Source organism: Sipha flava, unplaced genomic scaffold (assembly GCF_003268045.1).
Source record: "Sipha flava isolate LNK unplaced genomic scaffold, YSA_version1 73_pilon_pilon, whole genome shotgun sequence".
In the NCBI taxonomy this organism is placed as follows: Eukaryota; Metazoa; Arthropoda; class Insecta; order Hemiptera; family Aphididae; genus Sipha; species Sipha flava.
In genome coordinates this window covers 1,477,851-1,503,829 of record NW_020273613.1, presented here as the reverse complement: position 1 = coordinate 1,503,829, position 25,979 = coordinate 1,477,851, and the positions used below count along the sequence as shown (strand labels likewise).

Below are 25,979 nucleotides of genomic sequence, written 5' to 3'. Positions count from 1 at the left end.
TTTTAATACTAAAATTGAATAATGACTAGACAGCGTAATGAATATGTTTTATGAGATTTTCAGTGTACGACGGACATAACCATGAAACTTTACTTTCTCATCATAGAATCATTCATGGTGATCACCATGAAAATAACGGCAACAAAATCGAATTCATAACTATGTAATAATATTTACACAATATTATTACTTTTATTTTCTATGATTTTCAAACTTAATCGTTTAATGAAAGTTCCAAATAAATAATTATTTGTTTGTATTCACTTCTATTACTTTTAAAATTATAATTTTTATTGAACTCATATGAATTATTTACTCATAAATGAAAAGGTACAGCATGTTAAATTATATATTATAATAATAATAATGTTTGTTTTTAACAATGCAATATAAATAGGTACATTTAAAATCACATATAATAAATAGTGTTGGATCATTTCCTAAGCAATTTCTGCACAGGTGAGAGGTCCTTATAATATATAAATATATTATGCTTTATTTTAAAATTTAAATATTATTTCACATAGAATATTTGATAAGATATAAGCATAGTTATTTTGAACAAAAAATATTAAAATATTAAACAATAAATTTTAAAATGAAAATAATTTTTTTTATTTCTTACACAACAGAGGAAAATAAATAGCTTATGAATAATTTTTACGGTTTTAGTTATACTCCTAATATAGGTAGATAAAATTATATTCCGGATCATAACTTTTTTTTAGCTCTATTCCGATGAGAAATTTTAATTTAATTTAAACAATGACGCTTCTAAGTTTTCTGTTAATGTGTGTGTGTATATAACATATATATATATATATAAATAATATAACGAATTTTCATCAAAACATTATATTTATGTGAATATAAATTAATATTGAAAGAATATATAAGGAAGCATTTTGTGGATAGTTTAAATTATTAATTATCATAAAAAGTCGTAGTAGTGAACCAACAATATTTAATTTTATACTGTATAAGTAACTACTCTTAGGTATAATATTTTGAAATATAATAAATATAAAATTAATATATTTTTTTTTTATATATAGAAATAATTGAACAGATAATCATTAATTATCAATTTGGTTTTTTTTTTTTTTTTTAAATTGTATTCTAAAGTATATTTATATGACATTCATATATTCGATTTATTTATGAGTAAACCGTAACGAATGTTGGCAAACTAAATTTTATAATTTTTGTTAATCTATTCAAAGCCATAAAAATGATATATGCAAAATGATATGCCATGTAAAAAAACAAGTTATATGATTTTTATCGCTTATAGCTATTAAATGTATAAATGGCCTCATCATATCAGTTAGTGTGTATAGTTACTTGAAATCAAACGGTTATTAGAACAAAAAAAAAAATCAAATTTGAAAAATGCAGGGGATAATGTTAAATTTGTAATTTTTGAATCCCCATAATTTAGTAATGGTATCTGAACACAATAGATGAGCATACCAATATTAATACACAAAAATCAAAGGGATCCACCCCTTGATATAATATTTTTTAATTAACATGAATTACTTCATGGTATGCTATATCATAGAATTTATTGTTTGCTGCAATCATTTATCTAAAATATAAAGTATATATATTTTGATTGTAACTGTTATTCTAAAATGATATAAAACAGTAAATATATTAACGTATATATAATATAAACGTATATTATTAACGTATATATAAATATATAATATTAACGTAATATAATATTCTGCAAATACGTATTTTTGACAAAACTTTAATAATTCAACTATACATTACACAATCTATAACGGTAAATAATTTACAGTATAACGTTTGTAAAATATTACTTATAAGTATTGTATATAAAATATATATACATGTATAAGCATATATTGTATGAGTATATATATAGCAAATAAAAACAGTAATATACTTTTATATTTTTATTTATTTATTTAATTTTTTTTTTTTACGCCCAAGTTCTTTGTTGTACAAAATTTCTTATAAATTAATTAACTTAACACTAATTAGTATACAAATAACATAAAAGTAGAATTTTTAATATAATAAGACAAGTAATTAATGAAACCAGCAATGAATATAAAAATTAAATTAAATATAATTAATTGTAATTTCAAATCCAAGCTCTGACGCCTATGTTTAGATTCAGAATCATAATTTAAATCGAAAATATCAAGATTACAGAGTCAGATACAGACACAGCACCGAAGCACATGACTAATATGTTCATTAATATATAGTACATCACTATATAGTTATATATAATCATATAAATGATTGAGAATGGAATAACTCTAAACCTGATATGAAAAGCTAGTACCAACAAAGCAATTTTTTTTTTAATATCTCAGAAGAGTGGATATTTCTATTTGAAATTTTTAAAAATAAAAGATACATCATTCAATTTATGTCTGGTAAAAAGTTTGTGTAGGTCTAGTTTCGAAACAATTTCTTTAATAGAATAATTTAAATCAAATTTATATGCTAAATATCTTAATGAGTACGATTGTACTTTATTTAAGCAATTAATTTGATTAAGTTGAGATGGGTTCCAAATTATGGAATCATATTTTAAATTCAAACTTTTACTTAACAATTTTTTGGAAAAATTGTTTTTATGCAAAAAAAAAGACTATAAAATCAAATATGGATATTTAAAATAAACAATTAACATTTATATACCATACATACATATAATATATAATTATTGAAAGGTCAACAGTTATAGATATAACTATTAAAGTACACAGTTTTAATGTACTATACATCTTCAAATTATTAAAAAAAAAATTATTTTTAAAATGTAGTTATAATAATATTTAATATATATATATATTATTAATAATATATAATTTTTTTTATATAAAAATGTGGAAAAAAATTGATATTCTAATTAAAAATCAAAAAATATTATTATTAATTTGTATAATTATAAATCTTATTTTTATTGTTTTAATAGCTTTGATAAAAATCGTGTAAAACTAATGCTTGTAACTTTAAAAATTATAGTATATCAATATATATTATGTTCGCATATTGTCTGAAAATAAATTATATCATTGCCTAAATATCTGGTAAAATTATATAATTTTATTTGCATCTTAATATATAATGAGATAAAAAAGAAACGAATGTATTATTAGTGCTTAATATGAATATTATACTTTAATGTTAAATGTAAATGTATGGAACATTAATATAATAAGAAGTGAAATGGTGTAGAAGAGGAGTAATAATAAATGACTGACGAATTTTCGTGATTTGTGTACGCTTCACTTGCTTTTTAGGAGGGTGTAAACAGACAACCTATTTCATGTACATTTTATTTAATTTTTAATATTTACATAGAGAAACCATCAAAAATGAAAAATAAAACTGTGCTATAACTTGGTTGTTTTTTTAAACCGTTGTAGATGTATTTATATTTCTTTACAAATACCTGCAATATATATTTATAACGATAAGCGTACAAATCCAATGATTGCACATTATGATACTACATAGTAAAAGTTATGTAATCATTGTTTTAAATATTTTTTTATTTTCGTTGAATTAATATGGTACCTATTTTTCAATGAAGCAAAATATATGTTAATGAGCGGATATGTGCATGTAATTCAGATGGATATTCGGACACTGTAGATAACGTATGCTTTTGAGCTTTTTGTTTTAGCGGATATAGTCTTGTGTGTATTATATAATATATATAATTTTAATGGAAGTCGTTTTTAGATCTTTGTACGCTTAGCATTGGAAACATTTCTGAAGTTTGACCGGTTCATCTAAAAAAAAACCATAAACCTAATTATGCCTAGTTATATATACGAGTATATATTATAATTTGTGTAATTTACATACGTACCTGGTAAAAAGTATTTGTAACAGTACACCAGCGGTTCCCAAATTTTTTATTCAGCGGTGCCTTTTTTTTGGACCCAATTTAGCTACGGTGCCCTGCTGTGAACTACATTACAGAACAAAAAAAACCTATTGACAACCAATTTTATTAATTTTATTAAAATTTAACTTAATTATAAGTTAATGCATTCTTAAACTTAAAAAATAAATAAATAAAAATTATTATTATTATTATATAAAATTATTATAAGGTTAAAATGAGAATATCCGAATATACAGTAGAAAATATGACATTATTTGCTATAAAGTTTTTAAACTTTATAAACAATAAAGAAAAATAATTTTATACATTTTAAACTATTTGTTATAAACCACGGTGCCCTTAGAAAGTGGTCGTGGTGCCCCTAGGGCATCGCGGTGTACAGTTTGGGAACCACTGCAGAACACCTATTACGATATTAATTGTGAAATATTATACATATTTGTATTTAGTGTAAAATATTGAGTTCAATCATACTATATGAAACTGGAAAATGTAAGTGTATGAATTTGGAATATCGAAGGATGAAGGTATTATATGTACACAAAGCACGTTTAATTAATATAATTTCTACAATTGCATACATACCTAGGCGATATAGTTGCACAATAATTGTCCCAACGTCAGCAACGGCACGTCATAATATGATATATTAAATGTTCGATAATTATATCACGTCTCCAACGTATACATTTATGTATACAAAGTGTTTCACGAGGATTTGAGTGAAACCTGCGGAGACTTTTAATAGATAACAGGACATACAGGGCACCCAGACTGAAGTGAAGTGCCACAAGCGAATTTCCTCGGCAATAGAAAACTATTATAGAAAAATTATAATTAATAATAAAAATTATTAATTACAACCCACAAAACATAAATATATTTATTCAATATTTAAAAAATATTTTAAAAAAATGTTAATATTTGATAAATGCTCAATATCCATTGGATATACATTAAAAAAATTTTAAACATTGAATTAAGTATTATACATTCATACAATTTTAAATTTTGATTCATTTTTAAATATTGGTTTTCAAATATTAATACATTTTTATTGTACATTTCAGATTCAACACGTAAAATCAAATATATATATTCAATATTGTACATAGTTTTATTTTAAATATTTGTATTCCGATCATATATGAATATTTTTTCAATCGTTATGATTGACAAATGATATGTGGGTAATCAATGGATTAATATTATACTTTGAATATAATTTCATCATTTTTTTCATTATATTTATTTATCGAAAATAAAATAAAATATCGCTTTTATCGAAAGTAACATTATTCAGCTTTGTAGGGGTTAACGACATAGGATAACAGTAGTGAGCGTTCACATATTGTAATTAAGAAAAGGAAGCCGACACTAGGAAGAGCGAAGGAGATAACAGGATAGAGAGTACAACAGGAGGAGGCGCGGATCCAAGGAAAGGGGAAAGGGGCGCACGCTCTACCCAAAATCCCTAAAATATAATATACAGGGTTTTCATTATAGCTACTAACTAGAGTAAGTACTTATTATATAATTACGAAAAACAAAATAGTATAATTTTATATTTATTGTGCAGTGACTATGTTGTGTAAGTGTGTTACTGCGCCCCTCCGTAAAACATTTCTGGATAAGCCCCTGGACAGGAGGTAATCGAAAATTTAGAGAAGAGTTCCGACGTACCCGAAAAAGAGTTCAGTAAAAATCGGGTTTCTTCATAAATATCAAACTGCATATTAAAGCCATTCGTCGAAGACACTAATATTATTAATCACATTACACCAGTGCACGCATATTAATTTATTTTATTGTTACGTTATCGGGTGTAACGTTTATAATATTATCGTTTTAAATAATCAAATATTATATTGTTCGTTTCATCAAATAGTTTAACGATAATACTAAAAAAATTTTATTTATATATACATAGTACATAACCGTTTGTGTTTACACGTTATACGCCAACGTATTAATATTTATCGTAATAGAATTAATAATAATAATAATAGGTATATGTTAGATATTATATTCTTTCGCGGGGCGTGGCCCGGCGGCGGCGTGGGGGACACACGCAAACCCCTGTTAACCGTAACGAACGAACATCATAATAACAAAGCATTAAAATCGAGTTCGGTTGAGTAGTAATTGATTAACACGGCCGGAGTGCGCGCGGCGGCCGCGGCGGTGAAGCCCTGATGGGCGGGCGCACGCGACCGTCCAATCTGGCACCGGTGGGCGGCGCCGCGGGCGAACGTGGGGTGAGCGTCCCGAGGTGTGCGTGTTCATTTATCGTCCGTCGTTTTTTTCGCTCACATCGCAACCGTTCGGCCCGCGGATACTTTCCGATCGCGCGACCATACATAGGTGTTGTACAGCGGCGTGTACGGTTTAATTTTTTTTATTTGATTTTGATTATTTTTTTTTTTCCTAACGTGTTACTCGCGTAAACGATAGTATAGTCATCGTCGTAGTACTTTGTCCGCGCGGATCAGACGTCCGTTGTCGTCGTCGTCGTCGTGCCACTGTTGACGCACGGTAAAAAATAAAAAACACTGCGATTAACGGAAAACATTTTACGTACGTTACTACAGTACGTCGTGCGATTTATTTTCTTGTTTTGTTTTACATTTTTCGCGTTTCTCACGATCTCGCGCTTTTGCACGCAACACGTCCCGTGACGGTTAGGTACACCATGACGTCGTGTTCGACCGCCAACGCCGTCGCCGCGGACGTCTAGCACGTGGAAGTGGACGAGTTGTCCGCGTCGCACCCGCCGCCGTCGCAACGGTGACTTTTTGAAAATCGTCCGGTGTGCCAAGCATTCACCACGACGGCATCGCCGGGAGTGCAGAGCGGGACGACCAGCGAGGCTGAGGACTCGTCCAGGTTAGTTGTACCGTCTCGATTTTTCCGCACAAACAATATATTACGAACAGTCGTACCATGCCGTTTTGTCCTAAGCTTTAACGCGCACAAATAACAGACACGTACTGCGGGTGAAATCAATTCGTATTAGCGGTGAACACCTCTCAAAAGCGGACGTTTAAATTTCCCGAATTTAAACGAGTTTAGACGAAAACACGTGTAAAATGTGTGCGGTATAATTATACACGGTTGTTTTTCCCAACAACCTACCCCTTGATTAGAGATCTCCGGTGCATGTGTTTTTTCTTAAACTGATTTGTTACTTTTTCCTCCCATAACACTTCGTGTATAATCACATTAAGCATCTTGATCTCATCATTTTTACGAAATGTTAATACATCTCCTGAAGTCCAAACAATACGATTCATTGTATATTTATTTATTAAATGAAAATTTTACATATTTTATTAAGGAGAGTGAATTTTTTTTTTTTTTTACTTAAAAACAGTTTTCTTTATAACCAAGTACAATATTATAACTATTCGTTTATTTAGGACGTATTTCGTGATGATTAACAATAATAAACAATTCTCACATTATCAACTTTATATACCTATGATACTTTCACATTCATCATTCGCGATAATAATTAATCACCAAATATTACAAGCCATGCTCTCTTTTGAACGATTGCATTTATACGATGACGCAGTACGTATTTACCTATAGGACCGTTGACGATTTACATATTTTAAAATTGAAATCGTCACATTAATCATACATGGCCACATGACGATAAGTAAATATACATATTACATATTTACATCCAATGATTTCAATGCGAACCGTATACTTCAAGATTAGCCACGGAACTCGACTAAATACGCGCGCGCATATCGCGTAGGTATAACGTACGAATATATTACACAAACGTATACGTACGTAAAAATCTACACCCGAAACTGGAAATAATATACCGCGTCGTTACCGGCACTGCAGCGCGATGAGAATGGAAATTTTCCGGTGTTACGAGCAACAACAATGGTTTCTACGTCGATAAATACATTCGGTAGGGTCGTAACGCGAATCATTGTGACGTAACGGTCTCCGCGCGGGTTGAAAATGTGACGACAGCGCGCGCATTCGCATCATCATCATCATCATCATCATCGTCGTTGTCGTCGTCGTAATATGTATCGTGTACATAGTGATGATGCGCGCGTGTGCAATAACAGATTGTTTATTATCGTCGCGGCGAAGTCGTACAACATACAATTACCGGACGACCGGGGGCGGCGGTGATTTTATCGCACGCGGGTTCGTACTCCGTCGCGTACGTGGCCCCGTGGCGTAACATTTTTATTTTTCGCGCAGCGATTCGGCGCGGAAGGGCTGAGTCGGCTAGTGCTGTACGAAAAACGTAAGGTCGTTTATGGGGGACGGGGGCGTTTAGGGTGCTCGGTACCCGCGAACTTCGAAGAAACGCGTTCCCGAAACCTCCGAGTGATTCATTACGAAAATGCTAGAACAACATTACGGGTTCGTATAACTAAACATCAAACGTTCGACCGCTTAAGCAACCGCACGATCGCACGCCTCACTTCGTTGAATAAATCATGTGTTCAGTCGCGGACGTTGTTCGATCGATCATCACGCGAATTCTCACTGACCCATAGTGTTTGTGTATCCCGCACTGTATACGAATATAAGCGTACGTTGCGTGTCCCGAATAGGTGAACGGTGTTAACGCAACCCAACCTTATAAGTGTTCACGGTGCACCCTGTAAACGTGTATAGTTGTTCGTATACGTCATCGTCGTAGTCGTCAGTTTACAATGCATACAATACATATTTGTTATTCGTGTGCGCACAGGTCGTCGTTGGGCTCTACAATGATGTTGTCCCAGCAGCAACACCACCATCACCACAACATGCTGTCGCCCATGTTCAACTTTCTGGATGTGCCGTGCAGCAGCAGCCCGCCATTGGCCGCACTGCACACCATGACCGAGATGAAGAACGGGTGCACGGCGGGCAACCCGCACGGCATCGAGCAGATATTGTCGCGGCCGCCGACCACGGGGGCCGCGGCCGCCATCAGCCACCAACAGCGGGCGTTCAACAGCGTGGCCGGCATCGCGGCCGCCGGAATGGCCGCGGCCGCATCCTACTTCCACAACGGCGGCGTCAAGCACCCGGCCACCACGCTGGCCGATCTCACCACCAGAAACCTGTACTGGCCCGGGTTCCAAGGGTTGGTCAACAACCCGATCGCGTGGCGAGACAGACTAGCTAGCTGTGAGTATAGACATTATTCGTACAGTTATACTTCACAACAGTGCAACACACACGCACTTGTAGTTCACACACAGCAATAGTTGTGTACAATTTTAATTTAAGCAAGGTTTTCTAGTACTAATAACGTTTCTAATAGCGTTTTAAAACTGTAAACTACTTGATTTCAATTCGGTAGAAGATTTCGAAATAAATCTAATATGAAACGCCGGAATACAAGCAGGTTTATGATAATCATTATCGTGAGTTTTTTTTCAAATGCACTATAATTAATTTCAAGACTTCCAACAACGCGAAAATATGCATATTTAATTCGACCAGCGTCACTATAATACATACAATATGAATTTTTAATCAGGTGAAAATGGATTTTTTTTTTCAGGGCCAGCTTAAGGGTAGGTTGGGTGGGGAGGAGTGCAATACCTTCCCACCTATGAATTATCTATTTATTTAGTCGGCAATTATTAATAGATTTAAGTAACATTAGTACTGTAGAATTTTGTTTTAGAAAGCAGGCGAAAAATTTGTACACTGACCCCCTACATTTATAAACTGTTGCTAGCGCTGGCCCTGTTTATTTTACACATATTATTGTATAGTATTTTTGAACTTAATAATGGATAAGTTTTAACTTAATACGTGATCATGATAATCAACAAATTATGGAACGAAAATCATAAATTTGAATAATAATAAAAACACTCGTTCAAGGAATGTGTATATTATAGCTTTTTACTCCTACACATATATACAGTTGTATTTTGTATTTTGTGGTGAAATTCGCATAGATCCATCATTACGTTCTACAAACGATATACAGTACATATGCTATAAATATATATATATATTTACATATTTACCAACATACGCATAATATGCTATACGTGTACGATACATATTTATATAAATACGGACACTAGTGTGTATTGTGTGTGTGTGTGTGTGTGTGTGTGTGTGTGTGTGTGTGTGTGTGTATGTGTGTGTATAATAATATTATATATATATATACGGACGGGAAAACGGCATTTTTATTGGCCTATGATTTCCACCGGCCGGTGACAAATGACGTCCGCACAAATATCGGCAACCGCCGCGGCGGTCAAAAGCGGTAACAGATGTGTGCGATTGCTGCAAACCCCTCTCGTCTGCCACCGCCGCCACAGCCACCGATGCCACATCGCGGACACAAAACTTCGTTTTCAGCATAAAAAAAAAAAAAAAAAAAAAAAAAAAGAGAGAAAACCGAGGGGGATAAAACACACGCGCATACAGGCTGTGGTAAAAGCTCTACCCCTCCGACCCATCCGAGAAGGATTATTAGGGGCGCTAAACTTTTACCACGCGACGAGCGCATTTCACCATATTCATTTTTATATATTATGTTTATACCATTATCCTTCAACACATCATATTCGTGTATAATACCTACATGGCTGCAAGCGTTGCTGAACTTCTCGTGCCATACGATATTATAAAACGTCGTACGTACTGCATAGCTCCACTGCGTTTATAGCGAGTAGTACTGCGTCGCCAAAACTTGATTCTGAAACTAAAAATAATGCGATCATTCGAGCAATCATTATTGCAATACTGTACATAGTATTAAAATATTACATTCGAACGGTGACCGTAGGTATAATTATGTAAATCATTGCGAATATTCGATATACGTATTGATGGAATAATGTATTAATACGATGATTCGAATCATACATGTATTATATGATCCGCATATCATAATCATACAGTGGTGCGTAGAAAGCGGTATTTATAGAGGTAGGTTCTCATTTTGATCATAACGCATGTCTTCCATTATTTTAATGAGAAAAAAAAAATGCAAGTCTAATAATCATTTATATTGTACTTGAATTCATATAGAGCAATTTTAATAATAAACGTATGTTATTTAAATTTAAACGTTTCGTAGATTAATTAATTGTCACATTAAATTCGAAAGTACGCGATGCGTGTATAATATGGTAAACATCTGTATAATAATGTATTATGTGTGTACGTTAAGTCTTGTTTTAATGACCAAGTATAAAAAAGAAATCGCTAGACGACGTATCATTTTTTATTTTTCCTACAAACGCATCTACCGCGACTGTTGTACCTAATTGGCAAAAATTATAAGAGCGTGCGTGCGTGCGTGCGAGATAGAGGTGTATTTCTTTTTCAATTACATCGTTTGTCGCGAAACTGACAACAAAGGATCATAAAAAACAATAAATGGTACCACCGGGCGAGGAATTAATTGGTTTGGTTTATGGGCTGATGGTATATATAATGTGCCTCGAACACACACTCATAATGGCAAGATGACCTTTCTCTCTCTTTCCATCGCGGATCAGTACATCAGTGTAGTAATAATAATAATAATAATAATAATAATACGTAACAATATAAAAATATGTACCTCGTGGAATAGGTATAATAAATATATACGACGTGCGCGCACAAAAGACGCGAGTCTTATCGCACGCGAAATCATCACAATATAATATATACGGCATGTATGCGACTGTAAGAAAAAAAAAAGGGGTTGGTTTATTATTATACACGTAACGCGTCTTTGCGGCGACGGCGTATAACGAAGGATTTGTTGGCCCCTGTACACACGCATATAGTATATATATTATTATCATTTTACAGCGCAGCGGCTATTCTACGCACTCCCTATGTAGCGTACGAGCAAATACTGTAGCTGCCGCTGCGCGTAAACGTGGTCGCTGTTTGCACTCGGGGGAATATCCGGCTGGGGGGCTGCAATATGGCCGTCGTACGTATACCTATAGTTCGCCATGTTAACTGTGTACGTCAGACGTGTACGCGTATATCCTTAAAAGGGTGCGACGGCTAAAATATTTTTATAATCCCGTGCGCATGACGCACTATATAAGTGTGGTTTCTAAACGGTTTACACACGCGGTACACACGCACGCACACACACATACTATACGATGTTTTTGTACCGGTAGAAAATAATACAACTAATGTACGTGCATTTGTATCGTTAAAAATCATGCCTTAACATTTAAAATATGTACACACACACACACACACATATGGGTTGTGTATTATATCCTCCGGTTAGTTTTTTTATTACAACAATATTATATTATTACAAAACGTGTTTTGTTTCAGTTATTATTTTCTTAATATACGAGTACATTCACACATGTATATAGAACGTATAGGTACTCAGAATATGCATGCAATATGTATTTATGAGAAGTTTGTGCGCAATTTTCCGTTCGATTCGTTACGCGCACATGAAACGTTGATTATAATAATTAAAATGTCCTCTAGCTACACGTATTATTATTTAATGTTTCTGCAAGATTATACAATTGGTCACCGCTAACGGAGCAGAGACGCGGTTGCCAATAATAATAGGTACAATAAAAATAAATAATGACAATATAATAATTAAATAACATTAAATTTAGTCCCGCATTCTTATATATATTTTTTTAATATGTATAGTACCTGTAATATGAAGATTTCGCTAAAATAAATTTATATTCAAACTTCAGAGGATTATTTATGACATGTACGTTGTATAAACCAAAATCACTATTCAAAATTGATGCGATTCATTTTTTAGAATAATACAATATGTAGTTTATATATACATAATAACATTGTATCGCATAAATATCGAAGGTTAGTTGGTATACCTACTTATATAGTATTACAATAATTTGAAAAATGTACCTACAACGCGAATATAAATCCAAATGGACATTAATATTGTAAAATGATTCAGTTTGACTGTTAAAATTCTATCGATGAAATTGAAAAAAAAAGCAATTTTCATAATGTGCGTTCAATAATATAGCAAAATAAATGTCACAGTGTATGGGTCTAAAATTAAAATAAACAAGTTATGTAGGATCTCTAAAAAATTATATTCTTAATTTACTTTTTCAGTTTCTTAATATTACCTCCGTACTTCTTAAAAATAAATCGGTGCACTAAATATTTTTATAATATATAAATCAAAATAATGTTTTTATTAATTATAGTAGATTTAAATGAACGAATAATATGTTAATGGATACACATAATTCATTCGATCAAATTAAATATTCATGTATGATAAATTCACTCTTAAATGCTTCGATTTTCACATGATAACTAATCATTATTTCGGGTAAATTTAAAAGTGTTTTTTTCTGTATATATTTTTAGGATTTCTACGAGTTTCATTAAAAAAGTCTTTAAAGAAATCGTTCAAAAAATGTATTCAGTGGTTATAAAGTATTAAGTTTACTATTTTTCTCTAGAATTCGTTATTCATACTCTTACATATTAAATAATATTTTATTCTTATCTAAAATCATATTTTGAAATATTGGTAAACATTTGTTTTTCTTCCGATTAAAAAGCAAACGATAAATTTTTCGGATTATCGTAGATTTTTTTTCTAATAGTTTCAAGCAAATGAACGAAAATTAGTACGTTCTCTAGTACATTGAACGCACAGTCGCTCACGTCCACGATGGTAAAAATAATTGGCATACAGTTATCGATTTAATTTCAAAGATACAATAAATCTTGTAGACGGTGCGAAACATTAATAGGTAATATAATATGTGTATATATTATTGAATGGAAATATAGAAATACACTTTTTAAAGCAGACCGACGGAGAGCTGCAAAGTCCGCGTATTCGAATAATAAAAAATATGTTCTACAGATACTTAATCGTTTGTTGAATACTCGTACACACCGTCAACGCAGCACGCGTAATACATATTTCGTATTTGTATACAGCGTACGACATTTAGTTCGTGCGTACACGTCTGCGCCGCGTATAGAAACGCGTTTGTGAAAATAGTGTTATATCTGCATATACTATACTACACATACAGTGCAGAGATACACGACAAAAGTTTCGTCGTCCCACGATCCACCCTTCCCGATCCTTTCGGCAGCAGAACGAACACCTGTCTCCCGGCCCGTGGTCCGAAGCTCGCGCAAGCTGTTGCAACGAGCGGCGGCGGCGGCGGCGGCGGCGTGGCGAAAGTGTTATGGCGTGCGGTAATCTCCGGAACTGACCGTCCGCGTACGGCGCGCGGTGCAGGGGGCGGGCGGATATACACACACGGTATAGCGGGCGCGCGCGCGCGCGCGCGCGATAGCTCGACCGCCCTTCCGCCGCAACAACCGCCCCCCACGCGTACGGTCCCCGCAGTGGCCCGCAATATCGTTTTCAATCTACAAACTATTCAATTAGCTCCCGTCACAGTGTCAAACAATGAGGGGACCGATAGTGGTCCCGCTGCAGCTTTCACGTCCCTTATATTGTATCGCAGTCGTGGCCGCCGTTTACGGCTGCGAAACGCGCACACCGTCGGCGGCCTCCGCAGCCACTGCCGACCCTCAGCGAGAAGGAACCGGATACGAGGAACTGGTGGAGGAGGAGGTTTTATAAGGGTCAAATTATGTAATGATTTAAAGGGACCGCTACCGCCGCTCTTGTGTTTGTGATTTTATGTGTGTGTGTGTATGTATGTGTGTAAACGCGTGGTATTAAAGCTTATTAATATCGCCGCTCGACCCGAAATCCCGTGTAACGGCATGTGCGGCATCTCTAAAACACACTCGGACGTACATTTACACTCACGTACTCACACTCGCCCGGCAAATTCGTATCGTCCGTTTAATTCACGAAGGGATAATTGAAAAGGCTTTTATTTTATTTTTTCACGCATTAATTCTACAACATTACGTTTTATCCTTTCACGTAATATGTCAAATAACTATTATTATATAATCAACAACGTAAGACGGTACTTGTAATATTACGATTATAACTTTCGAGCTTTCATCATTCTATAGACTATCGTAAATCAGTTATGATTTCATATAATGAATGAGTTAACTAATATTTAGCTTTTGTCAATTATTATTCTATATTTATATAATACATACGAATTATGGTTTAAACGGGCATAACTAGATTCTTGCCAAATAACTTTTTAATTAAATTTTCAAGTGCGGTGTACCATAATGGAGATTTATAAGTGTAATTAAATTATTCTATAATTACTAATCGAACACGTGAATTGAGAATGAAACAATTGAATTAAGTATATACGCCACTTTACTGTTATTATATAGTTGGAAATAATTAACATCTCTTTGAAAATCTCTTTACTGCAGTAGTTGTTATTTCAATGTCGTTGCCGCTGTATTATAATAACGAATAAATTTTTAAATGAGACTGTATGAAAAGTTTCATGGATGGATAGTTAGTTAGTTAGCTTATGCAATAATTAAAAATAACACTTTTTAGGTATAAATAAATATATATTTTTTATAGGCGACTCGTTGTTGTATTATACATCGAAAGCATTTAACTTTTGCCACTGTTGCGCGTACGAACATACGAAAATAAATATTTAGCATTGAACTCGTTTAAAGTCTTGTACGATTGGGATTCCACGCGATAAGCAGTCACAGTGCGACGCACATTGTTTCACGTGAACACGGGTTAAGTTTATTCGTATTTTTTTTAACCATTTTCAACCAAAAGAAAAAAGTAGCAATGGGCGTAACGATGTAATTTTCTGTACATATATATATATATATAAAGACGAAGACGACACGAAGATAGTGTGATGGTATGGGTGGTGGTGGCAAAAGCCGATGGAATTACATTGAAATGCAGTAAACGGGATTTGGCGGTCCCCGGACGCACGGAGAATAGATCGTTTATTTGGTTTTTCTTCTTTCTTACACGTTTGTATTTATTGACGTATATACGTATACACGAGTGCGCGTGTGTAATGGCAAAGAGAGACGATGAAAACAACGTATTTCGTTGGTATAATATACACACATATATATATATATATATATTATATACGCGTGTGTGTGTGCGACACCGCCACCGTGGATTGTGTTAACAAAATGAAATTCTCGTTGACACGCTTTTCCCGGAACCCTGAATATCACCCCTCCGTCCCGTCCCGCTATCGTCTCGTTGCTCGAGTGATAAAAACATAACGCCCCTTTCTATCCTCGTCTTCCTTCCGTTCCACTTCCTGCAATTTCCTCTTCCCGTTGCAGTACACCAAGGCTTTCCCTCGCGGTTTTCTCCGGGAAAAAAATATACGTCTATATGTACTATGTACAGTATTAGCTATTTATTTTCTCCACACGCGTTCGTTTTAAACGTGTTTTATGTTGTTGGGCTGCTCCTTTTATTATATTACTTTTGCTCGTTGTTTTTAAACGATATATATATGTACCATCGTATTTATATACGTATATACGTATACGGAGAAAAAGGAGAAAAAGACGTAGGACGAACGTACGTAGAAAAGAGAATGAAAAACCGAACGCGGGAGAGGTTGCCGCTACATTATACTTCGTGCGTGTTTTCGGCGCCCTGGAAATCGACCGCAACGATCATTCGGCCAGATTGTTGTGTTTACGATAACTTTTCCGGCAATATCGAAAACGAAACGCCATGCGCTGCGGCAGGGGAAATGTTATTTTATATTATTGTTTCTAGATTGTTCGCCGAGAACATTTCCTTTATTTTTCCCTGCCGTCACTGCTGCTTCGGCGACCGCATCGAAATACGATAATAAGAGCTAATTTTGAGTTATTTGAAATTGTCACTAAGAGCTCATACCTTGCTAAAATGTTAATACATACAGAGTTTGTGGAGATTATAGTATAGAATTTCATATTAAATCTGTAACACTGCGAATTTTATTCTGAAAATGTGTACGCAAAAAAAAAAAACTTTAAAAATTATTTTTGATAAACAACATTTTTGAGGGAATAATAAGAGAATAATAAGAGCAATGATTTGATTTCGAAAAGTTTCTTGCATAAAGTTCGTTTATCGCGGGAATTGTACACCATTAAGACCTATCTCTACGCTAATGCTTAATAACAATTTGGTCTAAGGGTTATCAGTACACGACTATCGGTGAGATATTGCAGTAGTGTATACATAATGTTAAATATACATAGTTGCACTTGAACGTGTTATGTGTGCAAGACTAAATACAGTGCGTTGTGTCTCGAAATGAACGTAATGAAATAAGTTACACGATATGTGGTGGCGCGTGTTAATCGTATAGAAACTGGTTTTGCGCATTAATCAATGATGTTGTGTGCAATGGTGTTACAGTGAATAATTCCAACCAAGACAAGGACGGCAAGAAGAAACACACGAGGCCCACATTTAGCGGGCAACAGATCTTCGCGCTCGAGAAGACATTCGAACAGACCAAGTACCTAGCGGGTCCGGAACGCGCGAAATTGGCGTACGCGTTGGGCATGACTGAATCTCAAGTTAAGGTGAGTCATCCGTCACATGATGTTAACTGTCGGTAGAGCCCAACTCTTCGGTGTGTTTGTACTAAAGTTTACTTCCGAGAATTCTTTTTATACTTAACGGGGAGTTTTAAGCGCGTTTCTTCGCAACTTCGGTTAATAGTGTAATAAAAAAATATATAAATAAATAAATAAATAAAAAAATACGAGGTCGGCGAACGGGCTATTGTTTTATTATGGTAAGCAACGCGCATTTGATACTACCGTCGATACGTAACGTTTTCAACAACGGTTTATGAAATTCGATCGAACGCAATTTTCGTAACATCTCAGCTCTAATACACTAATAACACTGGTGTGTACCAACGCGCAGTACAATATTAGAAAACGGTGAATATCGTTGCGCGAAACAACGTAAGTCTAGAACATAATACGTATAACGTCATACCGCTGCGATTACGTGGGAGCCTGTACGCGTAACAACCACCCGTCACGGGAGACACGATGGTACAAGAGGATGGAGGGGGGGGGCGCGTAATATACGAATTATTATTATTATAATTTGCGGGAGGTTGTGCGCGCACGCGCGCGGAAACCCGCACTAGCAGACGAGCTTAAGCCCGACCACGGTTGAATTATATTTCCTCGGTCCCGCGTACGCGAATATAGTAATAATACACGAAGGATTGTTATTTATTTATTTATATATACACGTATTTTTTTTTTTTTTTTTTTTTATTAAAAATTATATTATTATACGAATTTACATTTTTATTGAAAGGCGTCGCCGCCGTCGTGCGGTTTCAACGCGTCGTCGTCGTCGTCCCGCGCCACTCTCTTTCGCTCAACACTCTGCCCAATATATTTATATATATATATATATATATATACGCTGCGCACTGTCGCCACGCGTTGAGGGCGATTCAATTATCTGTGTAATCCTCCAATTATAGTGACGGGGTTTCGGGTCGTTGTACCGCCACCGCCACCCGTCGCCACCTCTTGCGCGGGCGCGCGCGCACCCGCGCTACTGTACGGCATGCAATACGCGCGTGTACGATCGGCGCACTTGTCTCTTCCTCAAACAACCGTTACCACGGTAACCGACACGGCCGCCGCCGTTGGGCGCTTTTAATTGCCCCGCGAAGAAGCGCTAACGATCCGCTTCATTTTTCCCGCCGCTTCCGCACCGTCGCCGTCACCGACCGACACCGTTCCGTGTCCGCCGACAGCGGCGGCCTCCGTGATGCCATAAATCACGCCGACGACGCGCGGGGCGGCAGCGGAACGCGCGCGCACCCTCCGCCGGCGCGTCACCGTTCCGCTCGTGTACAACACGATGTATGTGCGCGCGTCGTCCGCGCCCCGTCCGCCCGCAAACATCCGACACTCGATGACGACGCTTCATTAGTGCACGCGCACGCCCGCCCGCCAGCCCGCGTAACCGCTGCTTGTAACGCCGCCGTTATTAATCTCTATATAAAAAGTGCACGTGTTCTACCCAGCCCCGACCACGGTCGTGTGCAAACAACGTTTCGCGTTAGTCAAAACATCTATAATGTCCTATAGCGGCCGACTGCTACGCGCGCGCGTCCCTTACGAAAATACGCGGCGCACGTTACGCGTGCGTTCGATTCGTGTTTACAACTCCACGGTGATAACACCACTCGTAATGGGGCCAGTAATGTTCGCGTTCCCGTGATATCGTTCGTTATTGATTCGCGGGACGTTTGCGCGCCGAAGAAATCTCGTAGGTAAACACAGGTACAACCGCGCCGTGGAAAATATTTCGAACGCGCCGGTATAAAATCCTCGAAAATGTATTTATTATTTATTTTTTTTCAACTTCTAAGTAATTTTTTGATTCTCGATAACAATGGCAGTACTGGCTTCGACCGTATAAGATTTGCCGATCATTAAAATCGTTCTTATATTAAATCGCTTTGTTGTACAAATAAACTGTATTTGGAGTATACGTCGGTTATTTTTTTCTACAAGCTTTAGCATAAAATCTTACTCTGTTAGTTCAGTTCATTATACGAAAAAAAAAAAAAATTGGAACTTAAATTGTATTCGTGGTTCTTTGTTCAGGAGAAATTGTGTGTTTCAAAGTGTACAAATAATTCAAGTCTAATATTTTTTCGGAAATATCAAAAATATTAATTATATTCCCGTTAAACACAAAAGTGCATGAAGATGCCGAATAAACGAATAAAATAAAATGTTATGCTTGTATCTTGGTGTCTTGAAATGGATTTCTATTTTACTTGAAATTAAATATAACTTAGCAAGATCGATTAGCAAATTCATGAGACCTGAGTTTATTATTTTTCTTACAAACAATGTTTACGATTGTTTCCATTTTGTGAAAACAAGAAATAAACTAATAAAATATATTAGCTGTAGTTTAAGATGAGAAAAGGTAGGCAGTGTTTAGGGGAAGAGTAAGTAAATTGTCCATACATTCGTGAAAATAGGTCGTTTCAACTTTTATTTACTTATTATTGATAATTATTATTGTTATAATTTTTTATTTCTTTTTAAAAATTCTAAACCTTTTGTTCGAAAAATCGTATCCTAAGAAGAATATATTTTTAGTGTATTGTAGACAAACGTCATTGATCATATGATGTAAAAGAAGATTTTATTTGACTTACATGAATGTTTTATTTATAAAAATTTGCCGAACATTATTTTTAACAAAAAACTAATTTGAACTTTACACTCAAACCTTAAGCTCAAATTTAAATACAATCTTATACGACTGAAATATATATATATATATAAATTAATTTACAAATTCTCTTTGTGAAGGACGTATTTTAAATTATATTCAACAGACGAGTTTCTGCTGCATTAAATTTATGTTTACAGGCGTCGTTTATATTCGTATACAATAGCTGAGAATTTTTGAGTTTTTTTTTCTATTATATATGTTACAAACCGATATAGCGTATATGTATATATTCTCTTAGTTTCTTATGTACTACATAAAAACCCTTTTATTTGCAGCTTACACGATTTTTTTTATAACCGTTTCCATTTATACGTTAATAAATAGTATCATCTCCAAAAACATTTTACAAACTATATCATATTATTATATTTTCTCCAATCGAAATGATATGATAAATGGAAACAATAATAATCGTTGTTCCATATGTATATATATATACTCTATACATACAATAATATATATTTATAAATATTAAATACTCTGTGGGTAAAAGTCATCGAAATGCGACATAATAACAATAAAACGTTCATAAGATCGTCCCGCCGTCGTTGTAGTATTTTTCCCGCATTTAAAATATTGTTATTGTTCCATACCGAAAGTCATAATCATATTACGAAGGTAATTGAAATGTATACAACCCTTGTGTTTTTTCATTAAACTAAACGTTATGGAACATTATAATAAAACTCGACCCCCGATTCGAAATGATAACCATACTATTTGGAGATAAATATAATGTATGTACATATATATATATATACACGTATATGTATGTATATATTCATGTTTAAGAAGATTTAAAAAATAAAACGTTATTCGAGGATCGATTAGGTATATAGAGCGTAAGGGTGGCGTTGCTTGTATTTTGTACACTCGACGAGTATTGCCATTTTAACATTTTTACCGTTACCCTTCTCGCGTTTCTCCGAGTAATGTATTTTCTTCACGTCCGCAACGTTTAATTTTATTGCTGAACGTAAAAGACTCATCGCTTCATCTGATACAGTTTTTAAGTGATTCATACTTGTGTATAATATCCCATTTTATGTTAACATCCTGCATTGTTATAGATGTACATATAATAGTTTGTTTACACGTATTCAGAACAGCTTTTCCCTAAAATATTACGTTTATCATCTACATGCTCATTTTTTTAAATCCTTTAACATATAGCTTTTTTTGATCGACAGTTACATTTTCATAAATAATTCTATCATTAAACTATACATAAAACACTCGCACTAACTACATCCATTAATATAGTATCTACTTAACATATCGTATTGCATTCAAATTAAAAGCGAAAAAATCATCAAAACTTATTCTTTATTAATAGTTACATTTATACGTGTAGGTATACATATCATTTAGTTGCTCCGGTCATGTCGGTGTACGCAGATATTATATATATAAAAATATAAAATACTGAATTGCTGAACTCTAATAGCTCTACCTGTAGCAACGCAACAGTATAACCGTCAAAAAAACTTTTTTCATCGTACAATAAATTATAAGCCGAATGTAAACAATGTTTAGTATATTTACTAAGTACGCATATAGACGAAGGAATAATATTCTAATGATTAGGGTATTGAATCGCACATATATAGTTCCGGGCGTTCTTAAGACACCGTAGTAGGCAATCAACTCGCCACCACCACCACTGTGTTTGCAGTTCGATATCGCATTACTCGCATAATTTGTGGTTGAGAGAACCACTTCCGTTTTTCACGGTCCCTTGAGACGTTGGACTTATCCGGCTTAATGGCGTTTGCGAGAAGGCTTAAGTCTATTCGGCGGCGGCGATATTTATATATAATGACATGAGTATATATATATATATAATGTTACATGTGTAGTGTAGGAATGTGTTACGCGCATAAAGTATACAACGAACCGAAACAGAGGCATAAATGCATCGTTAGAATTTCAGTGAATTTCATCGTCATCGCGATTTAAATATATACACTATGTTGACGCGTTATCATTGCTTGGTTTTTTTTTTTTTTTTTTTATTATAATAACATTTTCCTCTCTCCCCGGTACATTAAGGGTGTGCGATAACAAAACGGATTCGATGTTTTCGTTTTGGTTTTCGCGTGTGTTATATAAATATATATATGCAATATACAAGACCCAAAACGTACACACTATAATACACGTATACGCATTAGCGAGCCAAATCGGATTAGCTGTTGAGAAAACGCCATATGGGTACACCACCACCGTCGATAGAGGTTCCCTGAGCAGCACGCGGGGTTAACCGTCCGTGAACGCGGCTACACTTTTGCGCGCACCCCTTTGCGCGAAGGGTTTGACTCGATAAACCAATTATTATATGCTTACGAGTGCATGTATATATATACACGAACTTGAACGGCGGTCATCGGTTTTTCGCGATGTAATCAATTTAAAAATAAAAAATAAACCTTTATAAATAATATAATAACGAGAGGGTTGGGTTGTTTACGTGTACAGTTCATGTATGTAGTGTTTTGTTACGCGGTAACGATAAATACACCGCCCATTATTGTCATCATCGATACGAAAATATTTTGGTGTCGATAAACTGCACATGTTTACCATATTGTTAGTTTGGCAATTTTTTTTTTAAATATATTTTGACTTTTATCCCATACTTTTATAAGCTTAAGTTTTAGGACTGTGAGAAGAAAAAACTGGTTAAATATACTCACGTGAATAATATCGAAATATCCATAAATAATAATGACCATAGAAATGACATCGGATCAGATTAGTTGCTTTTTAATTTATTTCAAACGGCTCCAAAAATCGCTATTATTTTATGTACCTGTAGACCAAAGACACACCACGAACAAATTAGATAACTGATATTATGATGTCTATAAACTGAATCTTTTAAATCAGGCGTCTGGAAACAATCGTGATACTATATTGCGGGACTGTTCCATAATGACGTAACGTGTACAATGGGCATACTTAGTATATTCATTTTTATTTTTAAATAAATTTGCTCCACAATTACAATTAAAACAACTTATTAGCTTGCTCGACTACGGACATACGGTACACTACGATATACGGAGTTCAATTTTCATACTACGAGTATAAGTATTTTTACATAAAGTATACAGCAAACTTATTGTTTTTAAAATCGTACATTGAACTATTATATCATTCGTATTACAATATTGTGTATCATCTGTACACATTTTTAATTTTAATACGTACACATTTCTCCTCTCAGCAATTTAATACGTTTATAATGGAACGTATGACGTTAATTTCTGACAAACTATGTATTCATAACACGCATACGTGTGCAATATACTATGTAGATATTTAAATGAATATATACATAGTTAATATATATATATAAATTCGGCAAAGTCACGATGTTTTTTCTTTTCGGCATTAATTTTAAATTTTAATACGCAATTACACGGTGTTTTCAAATGTGTTGCGACCAATGCGCATTACCGCGGATTATCCTGCAACGAGCGTGTCGGCGATAAGGGTGACACGCGGCGAGCGCGCGGGCGTTATCCTTAAGCGCGTGAGTACGCGTGTGTACAAAGCTCGTGTAATGCGATTCGTACGTTATGCGTGTGTGCGCGAACGACAGTAGCTATCCTTTCGGAAGCGCTTTCATAAAGAAAACGATACGTGCGAGACCCGAAGACCGTTGACTACGCGCGTGAAAGTACGGTGCATCGGGTAGGGGTGTTTTTTTCCTACTCGGGCTAGTGCACGGCACACAACCACGTACGTTCGTACGTAAACGCGAACAATACGTGTAGGATATATTATAATGTGGTGCTCGAGGCGTCGGTTCGGCATTAACTTGTCTAACACTCGATTAATTAAAACGTAATTCTAGGGATTTCTTCCCCGCCCACAATCTCGCGTATACGCGCGTGTATGGTGTATAATAATAATAATAATATGTAAACGGCGGCGTACACGCCGTGCGTCCCGGAAATCCCTAAATTAGCATAATAATGTACCGCGCGACCATCCCAGGCACGAGCGCATGCGCGTGTGCGTGTGCTTTCGATACCATCTGCGGTACACACATTAGACCGAACGGGGTGGATGGGGGCGGATGATGTGTCGTCGGCGGCGGGGGTATGCGTGTGCGGTAGGCGGGATGACACGTCTCTAAAAATCGGGCGCGGCTGTGTACACGCGACAAATTTGAATTCGCGCACTATTCGATCATGTTCGGAGATAATTCCCGAATAGCATTTGAATAAATTTATCGCACGTGTGCTGCTGCTGCGGTGTACGGCGACGACGTGATAACATCTCGCGTGTACCGGAAGACCGTTCTGTGCGCATGTATCCGTGCCCGTGTGCGCGCGGTTGCATGCGTGTACCGTACACGTTTATACGCGTTTCGGTGGGGGGAAAAAAAATGGAACGACATCAAGTCTTTCGTTCACCACCCTTTCCCCACTACACCCGACCAGCACTAATTATATTGCGTTTTTATTATTATTCACGTCCGACCTCCACACTCCTGCACGTGCAGGACCTTTTTTTTTCTTCCGTCCACAAATTCGTACACTATGAGCGCGCACTTACTACATATCTGCCTCCCTCCCCCAATGCGACGCGCCGTGTGAAACTTTGTACAGAAACAATAGGAGGTATTATGTCTTCAATAATTTATGTATTATATTGAGTATTCGTAAGTACTGCATTCGAATCGTACTCAAGCGTCGTATTTACGGGTAAGGGTTGAATATGAATATCTCTTAACACTTATTTTAATTTTTTTTTCACCATACTATTTTCAAAGGCATTTTAGATTCTCAGCAAAGTTATACAATTATATGAGATTTTTGATTTTACGGTAAAATGAATCGGTTTCACGGTAAAAAAATGTTTGGATCGGGATTTTATTTTGCTACTATATTCCTTGGACTTTGTGGTTAGGTAAGCGTGTTGAATTTTTTTTTCCAAATTATTGTTCAATAAAAGTCTCTACAATTTTCATTTGCGACAATCGTATACCTTTGGTAGTGGACAACAATATTTCCATAGGATGATTTTGCGAAATAAATATTTTTGGTTAAAACAAATTCGATGAATATATGATTTCGGAAATTACATTCAAAAAAATCTCTACCGAATTTGACGAATTTTGGGTGTAAACATAGATTTGGAAATAAACGATATCGCGTTACCGGCTCAATAATAATAAATTTATCACTTTGAGGGTAGAGGGGATCACGCATATAGCCGATTGGTCGTGGTGTCCCTATATTCATATATTTTTACATCAACAGCGACGGCGACTGAGTTTTTCGTTTGTCGGGGTGACACGCATACATCAACGTTTTTTTTTTTTCGCAAAGGGAATTTGCGAAAAACTGACGGACCCCACGACGTAATCAGATTACCTTCGATGATTTATCGCGCCCCGTCTCGTGTATATCAATTTATTACACTGCATTATATAATATATTCTATTTCATATAAATGATTAGATTTTATTTTTCGCGTTTGTTGGAAGCAGAGAAGCTCCCCCATATATATATACATCTAGCGGCTCATTCCAACGAGTAATCTATAATACCAAACGCTGTGTACACGTATATACTGTGGGTTCTGCGCCTCCTCCGGTCCGGTCCACAGGGATCGCAAAGTCCTATCATCAGTCCAATTATATAATATAGGCTATATGCTTGCTCCATTGTCCTTTCCACCGTTACGTGTTATATGGTACTCCGTGCCTTCTAGCATCGTTCCTGCTCTTCCTATTCCTCTCCGCAATCGGCTAATTATTATTAATCCGTAATGGCTGGCGTATTACCCGGTATGTACACACACACACCTATATATATATATATATATATATATATATATATATATATATATATA

At 35.2% G+C, this 25,979-nt stretch overlaps 1 protein-coding gene across 1 annotated transcript in view; it reads left to right on the top strand.

Annotated features, from left to right (window-relative positions):
• The first annotated feature begins 6,200 nt into the window (after window positions 1-6,200).
• The window catches only part of LOC112692370 (homeobox protein Nkx-6.1-like), a 26,661-nt gene continuing 6,882 nt past the window's right edge, over window positions 6,201-25,979 (top strand). Inside the window, exons 1-3 of the mRNA XM_025567027.1 lie at window positions 6,201-6,793; window positions 8,646-9,070; window positions 17,226-17,395. Of these exons, the coding sequence (XP_025422812.1) occupies window positions 8,665-9,070; window positions 17,226-17,395 (576 nt within the window). The 5' untranslated portion in view covers window positions 6,201-6,793; window positions 8,646-8,664. The remainder of the gene's footprint in view (window positions 6,794-8,645; window positions 9,071-17,225; window positions 17,396-25,979) is intronic.